The 19,666-nt window shown below is 52.6% G+C and overlaps 2 protein-coding genes across 4 annotated transcripts in view; one reads left to right on the forward strand and one right to left on the reverse strand.

Moving 5' to 3' along the window:
- Positions 1–9,879, forward strand: part of GIT1 (GIT ArfGAP 1) — a 49,070-nt gene extending 39,191 nt beyond the window's left edge. For 2 of the 3 annotated variants that reach the window (XM_081890774.1, XM_081890776.1), the window contains 10 exons: positions 16–127; positions 221–354; positions 1,450–1,602; positions 3,209–3,454; positions 3,712–3,765; positions 5,343–5,429; positions 5,856–5,932; positions 6,561–6,743; positions 7,234–7,297; positions 8,354–9,879. In XM_081890774.1, coding sequence (XP_081746900.1) covers positions 16–127; positions 221–354; positions 1,450–1,602; positions 3,209–3,454; positions 3,712–3,765; positions 5,343–5,429; positions 5,856–5,932; positions 6,561–6,743; positions 7,234–7,297; positions 8,354–8,566 — 1,323 coding nt within the window. In that variant the 3' untranslated portion in view covers positions 8,567–9,879. Of the gene's footprint in view, positions 1–15; positions 128–220; positions 355–1,449; positions 1,603–3,208; positions 3,455–3,711; positions 3,766–5,342; positions 5,430–5,855; positions 5,933–6,560; positions 6,744–7,230; positions 7,298–8,353 lie in introns of all 3 variants that reach the window. The other variant, XM_081890775.1, reaches the window with a different exon arrangement.
- Positions 9,880–10,737: 858 nt separating this feature from the next.
- TP53I13 (tumor protein p53 inducible protein 13) lies at positions 10,738–19,634 on the reverse strand. The gene is made up of 6 exons (XM_081890581.1): positions 19,488–19,634; positions 17,540–17,614; positions 13,870–13,998; positions 13,511–13,675; positions 12,801–13,422; positions 10,738–11,071 (listed from the first exon to the last, which is right to left on the reverse strand). The coding sequence occupies exons 1-6, from the start codon at positions 19,575–19,577 to the stop codon at positions 10,953–10,955; spliced, it is 1,200 nt and encodes a 399-aa protein (XP_081746707.1). The 5' UTR covers positions 19,578–19,634; the 3' UTR covers positions 10,738–10,952.
- Between the last annotated feature and the right edge of the window lie 32 nt (positions 19,635–19,666).

Below are 19,666 nucleotides of genomic sequence, written 5' to 3' on the forward strand. Positions count from 1 at the left end.
CTCTCTTTCTACCAGGGACGGCAGAAACTTGCCCGCTTCAATGCTCGGGAATTTGCCACCCTCATCATCGACATCTTAAGCGAGGCGAAACGTCGGCAGCAGGGCAAAAGCCTCTCCAGCCCCACAGGTTAGGGGGCAAGAGAGAGACGGGGTGCTGTGGGAACAGGGGGGCTGGAGGTCCACCCTGTCCCTTTACCGGGTTGTCACCTTCTTCCTGCAGAGATCCTCGACTCCTCCCTCCACGGGCCCAGCGACCTCGACGACCAACACGACTACGACAGCGTTGCCTCAGACGAGGACACGGACCAGGAGCCGCTCCGCAGTGCCAACGCGGGGCGCAATAACCGCGCTCGGGTAAGTCTCCCCCCTGGGAAAAAGAGGGGGGAGGGAACCATGAGGTGCGGCAATCAGCAATGAGGACTAGTTTCCTGAGTAACAGCTTTCATTTCCATCAAAATCAAATTCCAGAAATCTTGCCCCAACTTACGTTCCCACCATAAATGATAATGCGCGCCAGGTTTATTGCAACCCTTCCAACGCTGGAGAATGACATTTTTGACATTTGCAAAGGAGCACGATGCCATCTGTGTAGTCATTTCGAAGAGTTTTCCCTAAGGAAACAGATTTTTAGGGTCACAGTTCTCACGTTTTGTTCCAATCCTTGGCGGGGGGGGGGGGGATGTGTTCCAATACAGTGGTGCCTCGCAAGATGAAATTAATCCGTTCCGTGAGGCTCTTCGTATAGCGGTTTTTTCGTCTTGCGAAGCAAGCCCATTGACAGATTAGCGGATTAGCGCTATTAGCGGTTTAGCGGCTTTTAGCGGCTTATCAGCTTAGCGGATCAGCTGATAAGCAGCTTAGCTGCTTAGAAAAAAGGGGGGGAGGGAAAAACCCCCGCAGGAACTCGCAAGACATTTTCGTCTTGCGAAGCAAGCCCATAGGGAAATTCATTTTGTGAAGCGCCTCCAAAACGGAAAGCCCTTTCGTCTTGCGGGTTTTCTGTCTTGCGAGGCGTTCGTTTTGCGGGGCACCACTGTATCTGGTTCCTATACCTTTGTAAGGGGGGGTTTAACATATCTGTAAATTACATGAAGCAATATAGAGTGCAGTTTAGAAACTAACAGGGCAAAAAATCTTCCAGCTTTGTCTGGGGTGTTGGGAGGGGGGAACCCCATTTCCTGGCAAAATCTGCTTGGTTTGTTGCTGTTGGCATTCCGCACTGATTTACAAGCATTCCGCAAAGCATGTTGTTTTATGCCTGGAACATTTTTGTGTCCACCCCAGTAATGACCCCATCTCACTGAGCTCTCTTTCTCTCTCTCTCTCTCTCTCTCTCTCTCTCTCTCTCTCTCTCTCTCCCTCTCCCTCTCCCTCTCCCTCTCCCTCTCCCTCTCCCTCTCCCTCTCCCTCTCCCTCTCCCTCTCCCTCTCTCTCCTCTTGGAAAAAAAGAGCATGGATTCCTCGGACCTCTCAGATGGTCCCATCACGCTGCAGGAGTACCTGGAGGTCAAGAAGGCGCTGGCCGCCTCCGAAGCAAAAGTGCAGCAGCTGATGAAAGTCAACAACAGCCTGAGCGACGAGCTGAGGCGGCTGCAGAGAGAGGCAGGTTGCTGTTGGGGGCTTGGGGGGATTGGGAAGGGAGCGTCCTGGAAGTGGTCTGAACAGGAGCAGCGACCGCGCAGTGAAATTTGGCAACTTCACAAGGCGGAAGGAAGAAAGGGTCTGGGATTGACGGCTGAGGCCAGGGGAATGGAGGGTGCTGCCTTATGTTACGTCCCGACTCTTGGTCCAGATAGTACTTTGCAGTGTGATGCAGCAGCAAAAAGAGCTAGTGCTATTCTGGGCTGCATCAAGAGAAGTCTAGGGACTACAACTCCCATCATCCCTAGCTAACAGGACCAGTGGTCAGGGATGATGGGAATTGTAGTCCCAAAACAGCTGGAGGGCCAAGTTTGGCCATCATTGGTCTAGATCAGTGTTTCCCAACCTTGTGCCTCCAGCTGTTTTTGGACTACAATTCCCATCATCCCTTGCCACTGGTCTTGCTAGTCAGGGATGATGGGAGTTGTAGTTCAAAAACAGCTGGAGGCACAAGGTTGGGAAACACTGGTCTAGATCATGGGTAGGCAAACTAAGGGCCGGGGGGGGGGCCAGATCCAGCCCAATCTCCTTCTAAATCCGGCCCACGGACGGTCCAAGAGTCAGCGTGTTTTACATGAGTAGAATGTGTCCTTTAATTTAAAATGCATCTCTGGTTTATTTGTGGGGCATGGGAATTTGTTCATTTTCTTTTTCAAAATATAGTATGGCCTCCCACAAGGTATGAGTGGACCAGCCCCCTGCTGAAAAAGTTTGCTGACCCCTGGTCTAGATCAAGGGAAGTCATAGTCCCACTCTATTCTGCCTTGGTCAGGCCCCACCTGGAGTCCTGTGTCCAGTTCTGGGCGCCACAATTTAAGAAGGATGTTGACAAGCTGGGAGGTGGGCAGACGAGGGCGACCAGGATGACCAGGAGTCTGGAAATCAAGCCTGATGAGGAACGGTTGAGGGAGCTGGGGATGTTTAGCCTGGAAAAGAGGAGTCTGAGAGGAGATATGGGAACCATCTTCAAATATCTGAAGAGATATTTGGAAGAGGAAGCAAGCTTCTTAAACTCTGGTGCCCAGAACTGGTGTCCAGTTTTCCAGGAGGAATCTGACCAAGGCAGAATAGAGAGGGATTATTACTTCCCTTCATCTGGACACTAGACTTCTCTCGATGCAGCCCAGAATAGCATTAGCTTTTTTTGCTGCTGCGTTAAACTTGTGATCTACTAAGACTCCTGGATCTTTTTCACATGCGCTCCTAGTAAGCCAGGTGTTCCCCGTTCTATATTTGTGCATCTGGTTCTTCCTGCCTAAGTGCAAAACCTGACTTTTGTCCCTATTGAATTTCATCCTTTTAAATGTGCTTATGGGAGTGGGTGGGGGGAGTTAACTGGTTTTTTAAAAATGTATTTTGTGTTTATATCTTGCGTGTTTATGCTGTGGACTGTCCCGAGATCTGCGGATGATGGGTGGTATATAAATTTGATAAGTGCATAAACTTCGCTAGCTCTGACCCAATCCGTTAAAATCCTCTCCAATTGTGATTCTGCCTTCGGAGGTATGAGCTGCCTTTGGCCGGATCCAGCCCTGACAGTCCTGTTCCCCTTCCTCTCACATTTCAGATCCACAAACTGCAGGCAGAGAACATGCAAATTCGCCAGCAGGTGGGGCCCATCCACCCGGCGGCAGCGCCACCCCCCAGCGAGCGCCCCGACCACAGCCACGTGGCCTCCACAGCCACGGGAGCCCACCGCCGGGACCGCCACGCCTTCTCCATGTATGAGCCGGGCACTGGGGCCCTCAAGCCCTTTGGCCAGCAGCCGATGGATGACCTGGTCACCCGCCTTTCCACTCCGTTCCACCCCGGGGTGAGTGCCAAGGAGGGGGCATTTGTGAGTGGGTGTTAAGTGTTTGGGTGCATTTTGCCACCTGACCTCTCGTTCCGCCCCAACATGCTTTGCTTTAAATGCAAAAAAGTTGGTTAGTGGCTTCCTTGCTGTGCGGAGCTGTGAGTCAAGGAGGGTGACGTCCGCAGGGTTGGGATTCTGCAATCCAACAGGTGCTTTTTCGTTGGGAGTTGGGGGGTTGCCCCCCTACTCACCCCCTTGTTCTTTTGCCGTTCCAGGAGGTGGACGAGGAAGCCTTGTATTCCATCCACAACCAGACCAGCATCTACCGGGTGAGTGGCGCTTCCTCCAGGGACCATTGCTAGACCCTTCAAAGCCTCCGGGGTCCAATGTGATGACAACACTCTGCTAGTTTATATGTACAGATAGCTAATTTTCGCTAACCTGCCAAGGCTGGTAGGGAGGCGGTTTCACTAGCTTTGCCACAGAGCCCCGTGAGCAAAGTGTTTATTTATTTACTTTGTTTTTAAGTTTTAAAAGGGGGGGAGGCCCCAGGGTGAAAGATCTGGGGCTCGGCCGCCTCCCATACGTGACCCCCCTGGTTGCTTTTTACGACAGACTTCGCCGACCTCAGACCCTCAAAAAAAGTTTGGACTGCAGCCCTCATCATAAACTCTTTGCTCACCCAGGGGCTGATGGGAGTTGTAGTCCAAAGCAGCAGGAGGGCACCAGGTTGGCGAATACTGCCATTTTTATTTATTTATTTCATGAAAATTATACACTGCTTGAAAAGATTATCAATAATAATAATAAATTTATATTTATACTCCGCCCTTCCCGGTTCAAAAACCAGGCTCAGGGCAGCTAACAACAAATTTAAAACACATTAAAACACTTAATTATAAAAGCAGCATAAAATACGGTATAAAAACATGAATAACAATAAAATTCCAAATTCAAAAATCAATTAGATAATCCCCAGGGCTAGCTGGCTGAATTGGTCCTACTTGGGCCAGTGAGGAGGCCTGGGGAGAATTAGCTGTGGGGTCTCAGAGCGGGTAATCTTCATAAAAGGAGAGGAGGAGGGAAGGGAAGGGAAATAAAAGATCAGAAGAATTAATTTAAAAAATTAAGGCTTTTAAAAAGTTACAATAAAAATAGACTAAAAACAGATTAGAACTCGCACCAGTTTCTAAATGTGTGGGTGGGCTTGTCTAAGTGAAAATGTTTTCATCAGGTGCCCAAAAGAGCATACACCTGCCTGATTATCAATTGGCAGGGAGTTCCAAAGTGTAAGTGCTGCCACACTCAAACATGGGTTTCTTACACTTGTGGAAGGAGTGTTATGTGGGTCAAGGTGGGTCACCCAGAAGGCTTGAAAATAAAGTCTCCTCAGCAAGAGAAACTGATGAACTATGCCAAGATGGCGAGACTAACAGGGAAAATTCGGAACCAGCAGGACCAGACTTTCCTAATGGAAGAGGTTTATGATATATTTGGAAAGCAATTGTAACCAATTAACATCCCTTGTAGGGTTAAAAGAAGTTTTGTAAGGAGTATTATATAAATCATTGCGAAGGGAATTCAGAATAGTTGTATTTAAGGTAGCAATAATTATAGTAACAAGATGCACACTTAGAAAAGACTTTGGAAAACCATCAGTCGAGGCTGAAGGAAGTCCTAGGCTGTGGTAGCCAACATTTTTGAAAAGGATGATAAGCTTGGAAATGTGCGTAAAAACCAATATATCTCGCTCCTTCTGGGCTGCTACTGGGGGCCGGGGGGCCACACCCAGACAGAAGACATGAAAAGAAAATCTCCTGGGCTTCTGCCAAGTGATCCCTCTGCCCATCGGAATCCAGTCTCTCTGCGTTTGGCTAACGGCTGCCTCCTGCCCTCTCCCTTTCAGATGCGGAAAGGCGGCTCCATCTCGTCAATGCCATTCCCCCAGTCTTCTCCCCTCTTGTCCTGCGCCCCGGAGAGCGGACGTCACATGGTGACTTATGACATTTCTGTTCTTGGGGTTGGGAGTGTCTGAAGCTTCCTTTTTATTCCAGATCAGACTCTTTGCCCATCTAGCTCAATGCTGCCTGCTCTGACCGGCAGCAGCTATGTCAGGTCTCAGCAAGGGGTGCTTCCTTTCCTAGCCCTGCCGCCTTTTATGGCAGGGATTCAATGCGGGACCTTCTGCATGCAAAATAGGGGGCTCCACCCACTCCCTGCCTGCCTGGACTCTTTGTCCACCTAGCTCAGTATTACCTGCTCTGACCGGCAGCAGCGCTTGGAGTTCCTTTAAACTAGAGATGCCTGGGAACCCTCTGCATGCAAAGCAAGCCTCTGCTCCGGTTACACAACTGGGGTGCCTGCCACCTCCTCCCCCCCCCTTTAACACTGCCCAATTTCTCTCCCCCCTCCTTCCTAGACTGGAAAACTGGACCGACACGGCAGCGGCACAGACAGCGATTATGACAACACGCAGGGCGGGGATCTGCCACTCAGGTGAGGGCGAGGGCTGTGCAGGGCATCCCTCTCTGGGACTTACTTGCACAGGACTAGCTGCTTGAGAAGACCTGCTGGCTCAAAAGCGACTAAGAATTCCAGGCTGCAGCCAGTGTGTTCAGTTATCCTGGGAGCAGAGCCAGTGAAAATGAATACAGACGGTCCATTCTCTGCAGTGGGCCTACTCTGAGTAGAGTTTCATTGGAGACACCCCTCAGCTGCCGGCAAGCCAAATTCTGCGTTGAGGGAAGTTCAGTTCTGCAACCTGCTAGCATTATGCCATTCTTGTGCAATCCTTGTTTTGACAAACTGGGATGTGGGGGGTCACGTAAGCAGCTCAGATATCTCCCCTCTCCTTTTCCACAGCTGGAAATCTTACCCAGCAATTCTCCAAGCTTCTGTGGTTTTCCTCTCTCTCTCCCCCCTCACCCACCATAAGGACTAGAAACTTATTTCGTTCCTTTAAACAGAAGCGAAGATTCTTCTGGCACTCTCCGTCTTCCCTGCCTAGAAATAACACCCTCCCTGGCTCTTGATGATGGCAATATCTGAGTTGGCATCAGGGATCTGGAGGGTAGCATCTTTCCCTGCCCCAAACCCACTCTGCTTCTCCCCCCCCCTTTCTCAGCATGGACGGGAAGCGCTTGCTGGACCTCAGCAAGGACGATGACTTGCACCCAGAACCTGAACCACTGGAAGGCGACCTGGACCCGGGCCTGCCCAGCACAGAAGACGTCATTCTCAAGACGGAACAGGTCACAAAGAATATCCAGGAGCTCCTCCGAGCTGCCCAGGAGTTCAAGCATGACAGGTCAGGATGAATCCCTCCAGGAATCCCCTGGGGAGGGCAAGATGGGGTAGGAACAGATTGATGATGGGCCGTGAGAAATGAAAATGAGTGTGCCTGCCTAGCCAGCCTCTGCAAGGTTGTCATTCTGGTATACCTTTCGCTGTTGTTGGCATGCGGTTGTTCACGCTGGGGAGACAGCGGCAGGATTTGGCCCCTTCAGAGGACATCTGCCTGTTGTGTGTCTCTGCATGAGTCCCTGCTCTGAGCTTGCCGCTTCCTTAGCAAGGAGGGGTGCCCAGATCTGGGACTTGGGGAGGCGGCAGATTCCCTCAAATGCTCTTAAGGAATCCGAATTGCTCTGCTGAATAAAGTTTGCTTTCTTCTTTAATCCCTAAAGGGATCTAATGCGGTGACTGGGGTGGGGAACTGGCAAAACTTGCAACGCAGGTGTGGGTAAAGGAGTCAGTGCTCTGGGCCTGGGCCTCATTCTGTCCCTTCTTAACCCCAGCAGCTTCGTCCCCTGTTCGGAGAAGATTCACGCTGCCGTCACGGAAATGGCGTCGCTTTTCCCCAAGGTAGGAGAGAGCGGGAGAGCCACTTCTGCCGAGAGAGGGGTCTGGGTGGGGGAAATCTCCTTCCCAGCCCAGGATACGTCCTCAAAATGAGCGGACGCCACTCCCAGGGGCTTTTCCTGGGCGTAACACCTCCCAAAGCATGTTGCGGAGCTTGGGAAGTTTCCCTTGTGAGGAAAAGTTGCAGCGCCGTTTGCAGTTTAGAGAAAAGACAAGCAAGAAACGGCGTGGTGGAACTTTATACAATGACGTCTGGCGCTCAGGGAGTGCAGTTAAACTCTGGAACTCACTGCCACAGTAGGCAGGCATGGCCACCATCAGTTGCTGGAAAGAGCAGGGAGAGTTTTCTCTCCTGCCCGGATCCTGCTTATAGGTTTTTCACTGGGGCATCTGGTTGGCCGCTGTGAGAACAGGATGCTGGTCTAGGTGGGCCATGGGCCTGATCCACCAGGCTCTATGGGGCTCATTAGAAGCAGGGAGTAGGAAGTGATAGTTTAAAATAGGGCCAGGGGGGCAGGAACATGGGACCCTCTCCCATCCCCCTCCAGCAGCCAAGCTCCAACTTCCACCTCCCTTCAACCTGCCCCCACCTCCATTATTTTTAATTTTTACATACACACAGAGATGAACAAGTCTAACCACTACGATGTTATTTTCCTATGATTGAGCAGGATATAACTTTTAGGAAATACATTTTTTAAAAATTGACCGCCTAATGATGACGACTTTTGGAAATGTAAAGCAAAACAGGCAACCTTTTGAGGCTCTCTGCACATGTTTTTGGGTTGGTGAAGTGTAGGGTTAATTCAGGCCCTTACTCCAAACTGGCTGAATATGCAGGGCTAATTCAGGCCCTTACTCCAAACTGGCTGGATGTACTGGGTTCATTCAGGGCCTTACTCGGAACTGGCTGTGTAGGCCAGACAGTGTCCCTTTAGTCAGCAGTGAGGCTGGGCGGCCGCCTTGCGAGTTCACAATAAGAAGGCTAGACTTGAACTCTGGACCTCTGGACGTGAGTTGGGAGTCTTACGCCACTCCCCCTTTCCGCTCCTTCCGCAGAAGCCGGCCCTGGAGACGGTGCGCAGCTCCTTGCGCCTGCTGAACGCCAGCGCCTACCGCCTGCAGAGCGAGTGCCGCAAGACGGTCCCCCCGGAGCCAGGGGCCCCCGTGGACTACCAGCTCCTGACCCAGCAGGTCATCCAGTGTGCCTACGACATCGCCAAGGCCGCCAAGCAGCTGGTCACCATCACCACCCGCGAGAAGAAGCAGTGAAGGGCGGGCAGGCGGGGGGGCGAGGCTGGCACACCCCTCTTCCTCCCCCCCCAGCTCCTCTCTTCCCCACTGGAGGACTTTGGGGGGTGCAGCCACTTGGAAGTGTCCTTTCCCCACCGACTCACCTGCCCCCCTCCCTGCCAATCGGCCCACCTGCCCAGGCTGGGTTAGATCAAGGCTCCCCACTGCAGCTTGTGGGGGGCAGGATCGGGGCCCTATAGGGCACACGCCCCATGGCGCTGGGGTGCCTGCGCAGTGAAGAAATCTCCCCCTGTAAATATTCCCATCTCCCCATCCTTTGGCACTGGGGGGGGGCGTACCTGTGTGGCGTTCAAGATCCGGGAGGAAGCAGGCCAGAGCCCCCGCCTTGCATGCAGACGGTCCCGGGTTCAAGCCCCAACGGCATCTCCAGGCAGAGCTGGGAGAGGCCCCTTGCCTGAAACCCTGTTGGGCTTCTGCCAGTCAGTGCACAGAGTCCTGGGTGGACAAATGGCTTGGACTTGTATTGCGTTCGTCATCATCACAATCAACCCCACCTGTGCTGTCTGCTCAGGGCGGTTGCGAGTTCAAGTCTAGAACCCCTAGCTGCAGAGGGGCCACACAGTTCATGTAGCCCAACCCCCTGGAAGGCAGGAATCGCAGCCCATCGACCCAAGTCGGCTTCAGAGGCAGATGGAAGTGACGCATCTGACGGGCCGCAGGTTAGCTTTTCCTGCCCTTTGTAGCGGGGCTGGGGTCCTCCTGAAGGGAGTCAAATCTCTCCCCCCCCCCTTGCAAACACTACTCTTCCTCCTCTTCCTCCCCACCTTCCCATATAGTGCGTGGAACTGTATGTGTCCCATTCCTGACCCACCTGACCACGCACCGATATATATATATGTATAGAGAGATATATAAACACCAAATGTATTTATCTCACCACGTTCCCTCCCCTAATAGTGTTAACACTGGAATTACAACGTCTAGGTGCTGTGGGTCGGGGCATCATTCCCCCCCCCCCCGAAACCTCCGGCTGGATCACTTCTCCCCCCCCCAATCCCTCCATCATTCCTTTTTTTGGGGGGGAGTATGGGGTCTGCCTTTGCCTCCGTAGCAAAGAATCAGTCCCCCCCCACTTCCCCCTCACTGGCCAGTCGTGTTCCCCCTGCCCCCTTGAAATCTGTGAAGTTTTTCAGGCCATTGAGGGAATGTGGGGTGGGCTACCGGAGTGGGGTGGGGAGACACATGGCTATTGAGGGCTGCATCTGGGCACTGCGCTGGAAATCTTGTTTGTCCTGTACATTTGTAACAAATAAAAAGATGTGAGCATCTCCTGGGGTTGCCCCTTGGAATAACTTATTTCCTCCCCTCTGAAAACGGCCACACCGTATAGAGGTCATTTGAACCCGTTACCCTACCCACCCAGAACCAGCTGAATGTCTCGTCCGCCCTGGAAGATTCCTGTGATTTGAGTATGCGCATGTTCCTTGGAATGTCGCCCAGCGGTAGAGCAGAAGGTCCCAGGCTCAACCAGTGCAAGGCAGTGTGGCATAATGGTTAGAGCCTTGGATTAGGACCTGCAAGAAACCAGGGCTCAAATTTATCCCCATTCAGCTCACTGGGTATGACCCTGGCTCAGCCTTGCCTACCTCACAGGGTTGTTGTGGCAATTAAATGAGGAGGGGAAGAACCCCGGACAACACCTTGGGTTCCTTGGAAGAAAAGGTGTTGCGTCAATGTAATAAATGAACCCCTTAAAAATACCCCCCGTGAGCGACTGCCAGTCAGTGCCAGGAGGCAGGCCCTTTGCTCCTCTCTCTGCAGCCTAGTCCCAGGTGGCACACGCTCTCCTTGAGTGCTTTGGCCAGGCTGGAAAGTGTCCTTGAACTTTTGATAAAATCAATGAATTGTAGAGCTGCAAGGGACCCCAGGGGTCATCCAGCCCAACCCCCTTCTATAAAATTCGACGAAAACAAGTTTCAAGGGGGGAGGCTCCTTTTCCTACCACTTGCACTTCCCTGGCTGCCGGCATGCAGCTTACAAGACAGTTTTTGCTACCCCAAGCGCCTAGTCCTCATGGGTATAGAAAACTGACCCACGCAGAACAGACTGGGCTCTGTGCCTGCAGTGCAAAGCGTGCCTTTCCCCCGATCTGCAAACCTTCCGGTTCCTTTAGGGATGCCTCATCCTGCTTTCGTAGCAAAAATAAAAGATTTTATTGCGTAAGAAAAACAAACGAAGGCAAGGAGCCAGCTCCTCCGGAGAGTAAACAGAGCACGGTCAGGCTGCTGTTTCACCGCAACGCCAAAGTTTCTCCCGCAGACGACCTCCTCCTCTTTGCTCCGTTGGCAAAGCCCCGATTTCCGGGAGGCCTTCGGCTGGACGCCTCCGACGAAGAGGGTCGGCCCTAATCTGAGCTATCGCTGGTGGACGTCGGCAGAAGAGGCGCCTTGGGTGGGAGCTGCTGCTGCCGACTTCGCTTCTTGCGCCTGGTCTGGGCGAAGAGGAGACGCCGCTTGATCACAGCTGCAAAAGGAGACAGGAGCGGAAAGACTTTGCAAGCTGGCAGGAAGGGGGGGGCAGCCCCATTGCTGACCCCCTGGAGCCAAGTCTCCTGCCGACTCTGGGTCCGTGGAGATATAGAAAAGTAATAGGGGACCCTCCACGCCTCACCACGGGGCCAAGCAAAGCAGTTATTCCCCACACACACAACCCCCGCTGCAGCCAGCCCCACTTATTTTAGGCAGGGGACCACATCTCTGGGACGCAGATCAGTCTGCAACAGGAATGTCCCAGGTCTAAATCACAGCATCTCACAGAAGGACTAGAGATACCTCATCAGGTATAAAACCGATCAAACAACTGGGTGGCAAACACCGAAGACTCTTCCTGAATGAAAATTTGCATCTGGGTCCTAGCTGATGGCCGTTTCCAAATTACAGTGGTACCTTGGGTTAAGAATTTAATTCATTCTGGAGGTCCGTTCTTAACTTGAAACTGTTCTTAACCTGAAGCACCACTTTAGCTAATGGGGCTGCTGCACCGCCATCGTGTGATTTCTGTTCTCATCCTGAAGCAAAGTTCTTAACCTGAGGTATTATTTCTGGGTTAGCAGAGTCTGTAACCTGAAGCGCCTGTAACCTGAAGCATATGTAACCCGAGGTACCACTGTATTATTATTATTATTAGTAGTAGTAGTAGTAATTTATTATTTATACCCCACCAATCCAGCTGGGTTTCCTCAGCCACTCTGGGCAGCTCCCAACAGATTAATAATAATAGCAATAAATGATCAAACATTAAAAGCTTCCCTAAACAGGGCTGCCTTCCGATGTCTTCTCAAAGTCTGGTAGTTGTTGTTCTCTTTGGCATCTGATGGGGGGGGGCGTTCCACAGGGCGGGCGCCACTACCGAGAAGGCCCTCTGCCTGGTTCCCTGTAGCTTTGCTTCTTGCAGTGAGGAACCGCCAGAAGGCCCTCGGCGCTGGACCTCAGCGTCCGGGCTGAACAGAACAATGGGGGTGGAGAGGCTCCTTCAGGTCTACTGGGCCTTTGAGGCCGTTTAGGGCTTTCAAAGTCAGCACCAACACTTTGAATTGTGCTTGGAAACATACTGGGAGCCAATGTAGGTCTCTCAGGACTGGTGTTATATGGTTGCAACTGCCGTGAACTTCTCCAGTGAGAGATGGCCCACCACACCTCTAGGTAATTGGGAGGTGGGCTGCCTGAATGCAGAGACCCCTTCAGCTATGCTAGAAGGTAACTGTGAATATTCACCCCAGAATGACTTTGCCTGATCCAGAAGTGCTGTAAAATCTCTGGAAAGGCACTGCTGGACTCCCATCATCCCTGACCCACTGGGCATCCCGGCTGGAGTGGTTGCAAGTTGGGAGTCCGGCAACACCCAGGAAGCCAAAGGTTCCACACCCGCTCAGCTCTAAGCCTTCACCCCTCTTGTCAAGCAAAGAGCAGGGGTAGGCCGCATCTTGTGGCAGAGTGTTCCGCAGTTTATCAACAGCCGGCAACCAGCATTTCCCACCCCCCTCGTCAAGCACAGACCTCGAGTAGGCCGCATCTTGTGGCCAGGAGTTCCACAGGTTATATAATCTTAGATTGCTACTGTAAACAACCAGCATTTCCCCAGAGGTTAAAGCTGGGCACTGAGTTTGCTATGGATATGTGTATATGCTGCACCTGCCCCACTGCATTGGGGGGGGAGGGCTGAGACCCCACTGCCTTCCCCACAGGCCACTCACCAGCCACTGTGTCGCTCCCCTCCTCGGTGCTCGTGGTCCAGTAGAGACTTCTCCCACGGCGGCACTTCCGGTGGAGCCGGGTGTAAAGGATGGCGAGGGTCAGCACCACCAGCAGGAAAGTGAGGGCACTGGCTGCCCAGGCCGCCTCTTCGGTGCGTGGGGTGGGGACACGGACCCCCGCTTGGGACCCTCTGGCTTCCTTCCTGCCTTCGTGGCCTTGCGCTTTGCCGAGTCCTCCATCCGGGCACCGGCATCCCGTGCCGCCGGCTGCTTTCGCCTCGGTGTGCAGGACGGGCAGTGAGGGGCGGATGTCCTGTGTGACGAGGGGCTGCTGCCCCAAAAGGCCGCCTGGCAGGGGCATCGCACTCGGCTGGGCCTGTCCGCCGAGGTCTATTGACTCTGGAATGCCCTTTTGCTCAGCCTGCAAGCTCAGGGTAACGGGAGGCGGGCCGCCGTTTGCACCTTTCGCGGTGTTGGCGATTGCGGAATGCCTTCCGCCACCCACATCTGCTTGCAGAAGGCCATCTGCCCGGCGACGAAGAGCCCGGCGCTTCCTACGCGGTCTCCGCAGTTTCCAGGGACCTCGGGCAGCTTCCCAGCATTGGAGCAGCTTCTGCAAAGCCTGGGAATGGGAAAGAGGCGCCGGATTTTATCGGTGGTGATTCCTGCAGCATTCTTCCCCTTCTGCCACCAACCAACCGTCACCTTACCTGTGCCAGGTGCGTTGGGCACAAACCTCCGCCCACTGCAGATGCTTGCTTCAGGAAACGGCAGCGTTCCCCTCCTGTCGGGGGCTTCCCAGAGCTCTGCTGGGCCATGTGGCTCTCAAGCCAAGCGACGGCCTGGGCCACTTCTGCCTTTGCCAGCGGCAGGGGCTACAAAGCAAAATAGCTGGTTAGCCAAAGCAAACACAGCCCCTTTAGCCGTGATTTCTGCAGCGGGTCAGACTAGATGACCCTCGTATCCCAACGACGGTTCTGTGATTTCCTCCTCCCGCTCCCCAAATCCTGGAGGGCCAATGGCAGGGACTCTTCTCCCTTGCCTGGCAGCCTCTGCCCGGCACACTCACCCAATGTCCTGTGGGGCCGTCATGCGGGGCTCGGACCTGGTAGGGCAGGCAGGCTCGGGCCAGGAGGGTCAGCTGTCGGCGGAGGAACAGGGGAGAGCACTGGTGGTCGAGAAAAACAATGCCCCCATCCTATGGAGAGAAGACTTTTTAAAGAAATGAAGATACTCACATACCATTTACTGATCTTGGGTGATATCTCCTAATGGTCAGTCCCCCAAACACATCTGTCTAGGGGTTGGCAACGCTTTTGGCCCCAGCAGGCCAGGTCTGGAACTGGCAGATGGTAATAAGAATAAGAATAATTTTATTATTTAAACCCCTCCCATCTGGCTGGGCTTCCCCAGCCACTCTGGGTGGCTTCCAACAAAATATTAAAATACCATAATACATTAAAAGCTTCCCTAAAGAGGGCTGCCTTCAGATGTCTTCTAAAAGTCTGGTAATTGTTGCTCTCTATGACATCTGGTGGGAGGGCGTTCCACAGGGCGGGTGCCACCACCAAGAAGTAACGTGGCTTCTCGCAACGAGGGAACCGCCAGAAGGCCCTTGGCGCTGGATCTCAGTGTCTGGGTAGAACAATGGGGGTGGAGATGCTCCTTCAGGTATACTGGGCTGAGGCCATTTAGGGCTTTCAAGGTCAGCACCAACACTTTGTATTGTGCTTGGAAACGTACTGGCAGCCAGTGTAGGTCTTTCAAGACCGGTGTTATATGGTCTCGCTCCCAGTCACCAGTCTAGCTGCCGCATTCTGGATTAGTTGTAGTTTCCGAGTCACCTTCAAAGGTAGCCCCACGTAGAGCGCATTGCAGTAGTCCAAGCAGGAGATAACTAGAGCATGCACCACTCTGGCGAGACAGTCTGCGAGCAGGAAGGGTCTCATCCTGCGTACCAGATGGAGCTGGTAAACAGCTGCCCTGGACACAGAATTGACCTGTGCCTCCATGGACAGCTGTGAGTCCAAAATGACTCCCAGGCTGCGCACCTGGTCCTTCAGGGGCACAGTTACCCCATTCAGGACCAGGGAATCCTCCACACCTGCCTGCCTCCTGTCCCCCAAAAACAGTACTTCTGTCTTGTCAGGATTCAACCTCAATCTGTTAGCCGCCACATGGGGCAATGCATGTGCCAGAAGCAGACATGAGACAGGTTACGAGATTCTGTATAAAGAGGACCGTCAGGCTGGCACACCAAAAGCTGGCATCCTCTTGGGGCATCTGGCTGGCCACAGTGATAAGAGGATGCTGGACTCTCTGGGCCCCCTCTGGCAGCCAGCCTCTCCCAGGCTCACAGAGTAAGGATATCAGACAGACAGCGTGGTGTAGTGGTTAGCGTATTGGACCAGGGCCTGGGGTTCAAATCCTCCCACTCAGCCGTGGGTGACTCTGGGCCAGTTGCCGCTTCTCAGTCTAACCTACCTCACAGTGTTGTCGTGGGGTTTAAATGAGGAGTGGGAAAGCATCAAGCAACTTGGAGGAAAAGGTGGGATATAAACAAATCTAAGGGGGTTGGACTAGATGACCCTTGGTGTCCCTTCCAACTCTGCTGGAAATCACAAGTAGGGAGAGTTGCCGCTGTTGTGCTCAGGTCTGCCTTGTGGGCTTCCCCAAAGAGGCATCTGGCAGGAGGCTGGACTAGATGGGCCCCCTTTGGCCTGATCCAGCAGGCTCTCCTTATGTTCTTGTGGAACCTCCAGGTTCAGAGGCAGTCTATCTTGGCCGCTAGGTTTTTAAGGGGTGTTTGGCCACTGTGAGGACTGGAGGCTGGACTAGGGGGGTCCCCTTTGGCCTGATCCAGCTTCTGCTGCGGTGCTCCTTCTGAAGTTCTTACTGGGCCAAGCCCTGCAGAAATGGGGCCTGATCAGCTTCCGAACGAACCCTTTGCCCTCCTCCGTCCCCCAAAGCGGGTGGCAAGAGTCCTGGCACAAGGAAGCTTCTCCTCCTCCTTCCCATGCTTCTCTGTGGGGAATGAGGGGGGAGGAGGAGAGGGACCGCCTTCCAAATGCCACCTGGGCAATTTCTCATTGGCCCAGAGGAAGGAGGGAGGAGCCCCTGGCTTTGGGTGGAGACCAATGGGAGAGAAGGAGGGGACACCCTTTTCCCGCCTCTGCATGCTTTGGGAATTAAAGGAGAAGGGAAGAAATAGGATCCTCTCGGAGCCAGATCCCCATCAAGTCTGAAGCCAGGTTGGAGGCCCCGATCCCACACTCCAGATGCCAGCCGAATGGGTCAAAATACAGCAAAAAACAGTGCCTCTAGGCACTGTTTCAGTACTTGGAGGCAGAGTGAAACTAATTTGTTCACTTGGGTATTTGCTGATCACTAAAACCAAGCTTTCGCCATTAACCCCTGGACTGATACGTCCTTTTAATTGTCCCACTTTTATCAAGAACTTTAACCTAATTGTTGCAAATGCAGGTGGATTTTTTGGGCGAAGGGCAGTTCAGAAGGGTTTAAAAATAAATAATATGGGTTAATAGGCTGAAGAGAACAGGTCAACACATATAAGATGAACACATTGAGCATCTGTGCTGTGGACACAAACTAGGATGGCCTTAAAAGATGGGGCAAATCCACGGAGAAGAGGGCTCTCAATGGCTACTGTCCAGAAGGTAAAGGTAAAAGTGGATGGCCACATGGGTGGCACTGTGGTTTAAACCCCTGAGCCTCTTGGGCTTGCCGATCAGAAGGTTGGCGGTTCGAATCCCCGCGATGGAGTGAGCTCCCGTTGCTCTACGCCAGCTCCTGCCAACCTAGCAGTTCAAAAGCACACCAGCGCAAGTAGATAAATAGGTACCACTGTGGCGGGAAGGTAAACAGCGTTTCCGTGCGCTCTGGTTTCCGTCACAGTGTCCCATTGCGCCAGAAGTGGTTTAGTCCTGCTGGCTGCATGACTTGGAAATCTGAATGTGGACAAACACTGGCTCCCTCGACCTGAAAGCAACCTGATCCTGCCGGGCTCATTTCTCAGGTTCTTAAACTCTAGAATGGGGCACACAATCCAGCTTCCTGCAAAGTTCAGCTTATTTACGTTCCTATTTACCTAAAATATTGTTACACCATAAAACGCCCAAGGCACTGAGCAACATTTAGAAGCCAATATAAGGGTTAGCAACCATGACGCCCGCTAGCAAAATTAGTAGATAAAAGAAATTTCTAGAACAAGCACTGGGAATAAAATGAAAGGGAGAGGATGCGAAAATAATACAGAGAGAGAGAGATACCAGAGTCAAAGCATACCAGGCAGAACATCATCAGAATCTCACCCACCAGATACCAGGCAGGTCAAACAAACATTCCAGGAAAAGTTAAAAACCGTTTCCAACCAAAATGCCTCTCTTTAAATTAAAAGGTGTTTACAAGGCAGAGGAATGGCTATCAGAGCAGGACCCTTCCAAATATATGCTTTTTAAAAAAGCATGTGATTCACACTCAAAAGCCAAAGGACAGAAGTATGAATGAGATTTTGATTCCTTGCCGTGAATTGCAAAACCAGAATAAATTATGCAAAATCATGCAAACTGACTGGAATTTTTGACGATGTGGGCAGGAGAATTTGGCTTCTTGTTGTATGAGAATTTGGACACCTTGCATGCAAATGTTTTATTTTGGGGTACCAATGCCCCTGAAAATATTTTCGGATGATTATGGCTTCAGAGCTACTAGCTTTCTACCTGCTGAGGGATTGGCCAGGATACCCCACGACAGCGATATTGCTCTTCGGAGGGGAGATCTTGTTGAAAACTGGGCTGCAAGGAAGAAAACAAACAACAGCTTAGAATTTCCCTCCCCAAACCAGGCTTTTTATTCACCAAACCTTCCTTTCCAAGGCAAGCTATGTTTTTCCTCACCTCTTCAATCCGGCCCTTAATCCAGAACCATGAGGACTAGAACCTATGTTTCATTTTTAGGGGAAGAGCCCTAGCTCAGTGATCGAACACCTGCTTTGCATGCAGAAGGTCCCAGCTTCAATCCCTAACAGCATCTCCAGGTTGGGCTGAGAAAGGGGTCCCTTTCTGAGACCCTGGAGATCCACAGGTGGTAGTTGTGGTCCAAAACCTTCAGAGGCCCCAGGGGAGGGCAAAGGGCACCCTGGAAAGGCTATCTGCCCCTAATCACACCATGTGAAGTTTTGAAATTTGACTAGAGAGGGAGCCAGCATATTACAACCTCAAAATGTGAAAAAATTGAATGTGTTGCTTTAAAAGCGTGGGGGCGGTTCTTTCTTTCTGGTTTATTGTTGTTGTTTAGTCGTTTAGTCGTGTCTGGCTCTTCGTGACCCCATGGACCAGTGAATGCCAGACACCTGTGTCTTCCACAGCCTCCCGCAGTTTGGTCAAACTCATGTGCGTAGCTTCGAGAACACTGTCCCACCATCTCGTCCTCTGTCATCCCCTTCTCCTTGTGCCCTCCATCTTTCCCAACATCAGGGTCTTTTCCAGGGAGTCTTCTCTTCTCATGAGGTGGCCAAAGTATTGGAGCCTCAGCTTCAGGATCTGTCCTTCCAGTGAGCTCTCAGGGCTGATTTCCTTCAGAATGGAGAGGTTTGATCTTCTTGCAGTCCCTGGGACTCTCAAGAGTCTCCTCCAGCACCAGAATTCAAAAGCATCCATTCTTCGGCGATCAGCCTTCTTTATGGTCCAGCTCTCTGGTTTATTTATCTATCTGGTTTATTAGGAGCAGCCAAAAGCCCCAACTGCAGGTCACGGATTGGGCCCAGAGGAGAGCATCCTGACACCATGGAAGTGGTCCAAAGCAGGCATTATTTGTCCACCCCTGTCTCCTACCATGTCCTGCCAGAAACTTTTAAAGGCCAGTCTGCACCTAAAGAGGATTCAGCCAAGCTTTTAATAAAGCTCAAAGCTTGATAGTCCTATCTGCTCCTCTGGAACCCCAATTAACAGGCAATGCATTGGAAAGGAAGTTTTATTCAGAAGAGATCCACTAAACTTAACGCTCTTAGTTTACTTACGTCCATTATTAGTGCCTGTGTGACTAACGCTGGATCCAACCCAACAGGCCGAGCGGCGACTTGTTTTTCGTTCAAAAGTTTGTTTTGGTACTAATCTGATACTTTATAAAACGTGTGCACTTAACCCCCACCCCCCACCCCAAGGCAGCGCTTGGCTCACTGACGTACAGACAGGAAGGTTGGGGGGGGGGAGGAGACGATCGAGGGTTTGCTCAAGAAGATGCGTAGCTGGAATTTAGCAGTAGCCTCTGAGCACGTGCAGAGCGTGCCCCGCAGCCTCACAGGACTCACGACCACCGCCTTCTGAGACTCGGGAGGACCTTCTCTTCGGGGCCAAAACACACAAGCTCCCCCACTCCCACCCCAAGTCCGACTCCGGTTCTGGAACCGCTAGTCTCCACTCTCCTAGTCAAACAAGGGATTGAAAAAAGCAGCAGCCGCCGAGAGCTTTGCAGCCCCTGAAATCAACAGATCGCGGCGAGTTACCACTAACTTTTAAGGTCATCTCGGTGCAATGGGTCTACTCTGGAGGCGGACTTAGGAGTCCCGCGCCCCAGAGCGCCTCCCTCTTTGGTTGGCCGGGAGGGGGTCGCGAAGGGGCAGAAAGGGAGCGAGAAGAGCGCAAGAAGAGCGCGCCGCCTCTGCCTCACCTTCCCCGCCTCGACGCCGGGCGCCAGGCTGAGCAAGAAGAGCAGGATCGGGGGCCCCGGAGGCGGCAGCAGCAGCAGCGGCTCCCCCATCCGGTCCGGCGGCAGCGGCGGCGGCTGGGCTGGGCCGGGGAAGGCTGGGCTGGTCCCTCGGGCGCCGCCTCCTCGCGCTCCTCCCGCGC

The sequence above is a fragment of the Podarcis melisellensis genome (assembly GCF_964234715.1).
Source record: "Podarcis melisellensis genome assembly, chromosome: 15".
Classification (NCBI taxonomy): domain Eukaryota; kingdom Metazoa; phylum Chordata; class Lepidosauria; order Squamata; family Lacertidae; genus Podarcis; species Podarcis melisellensis.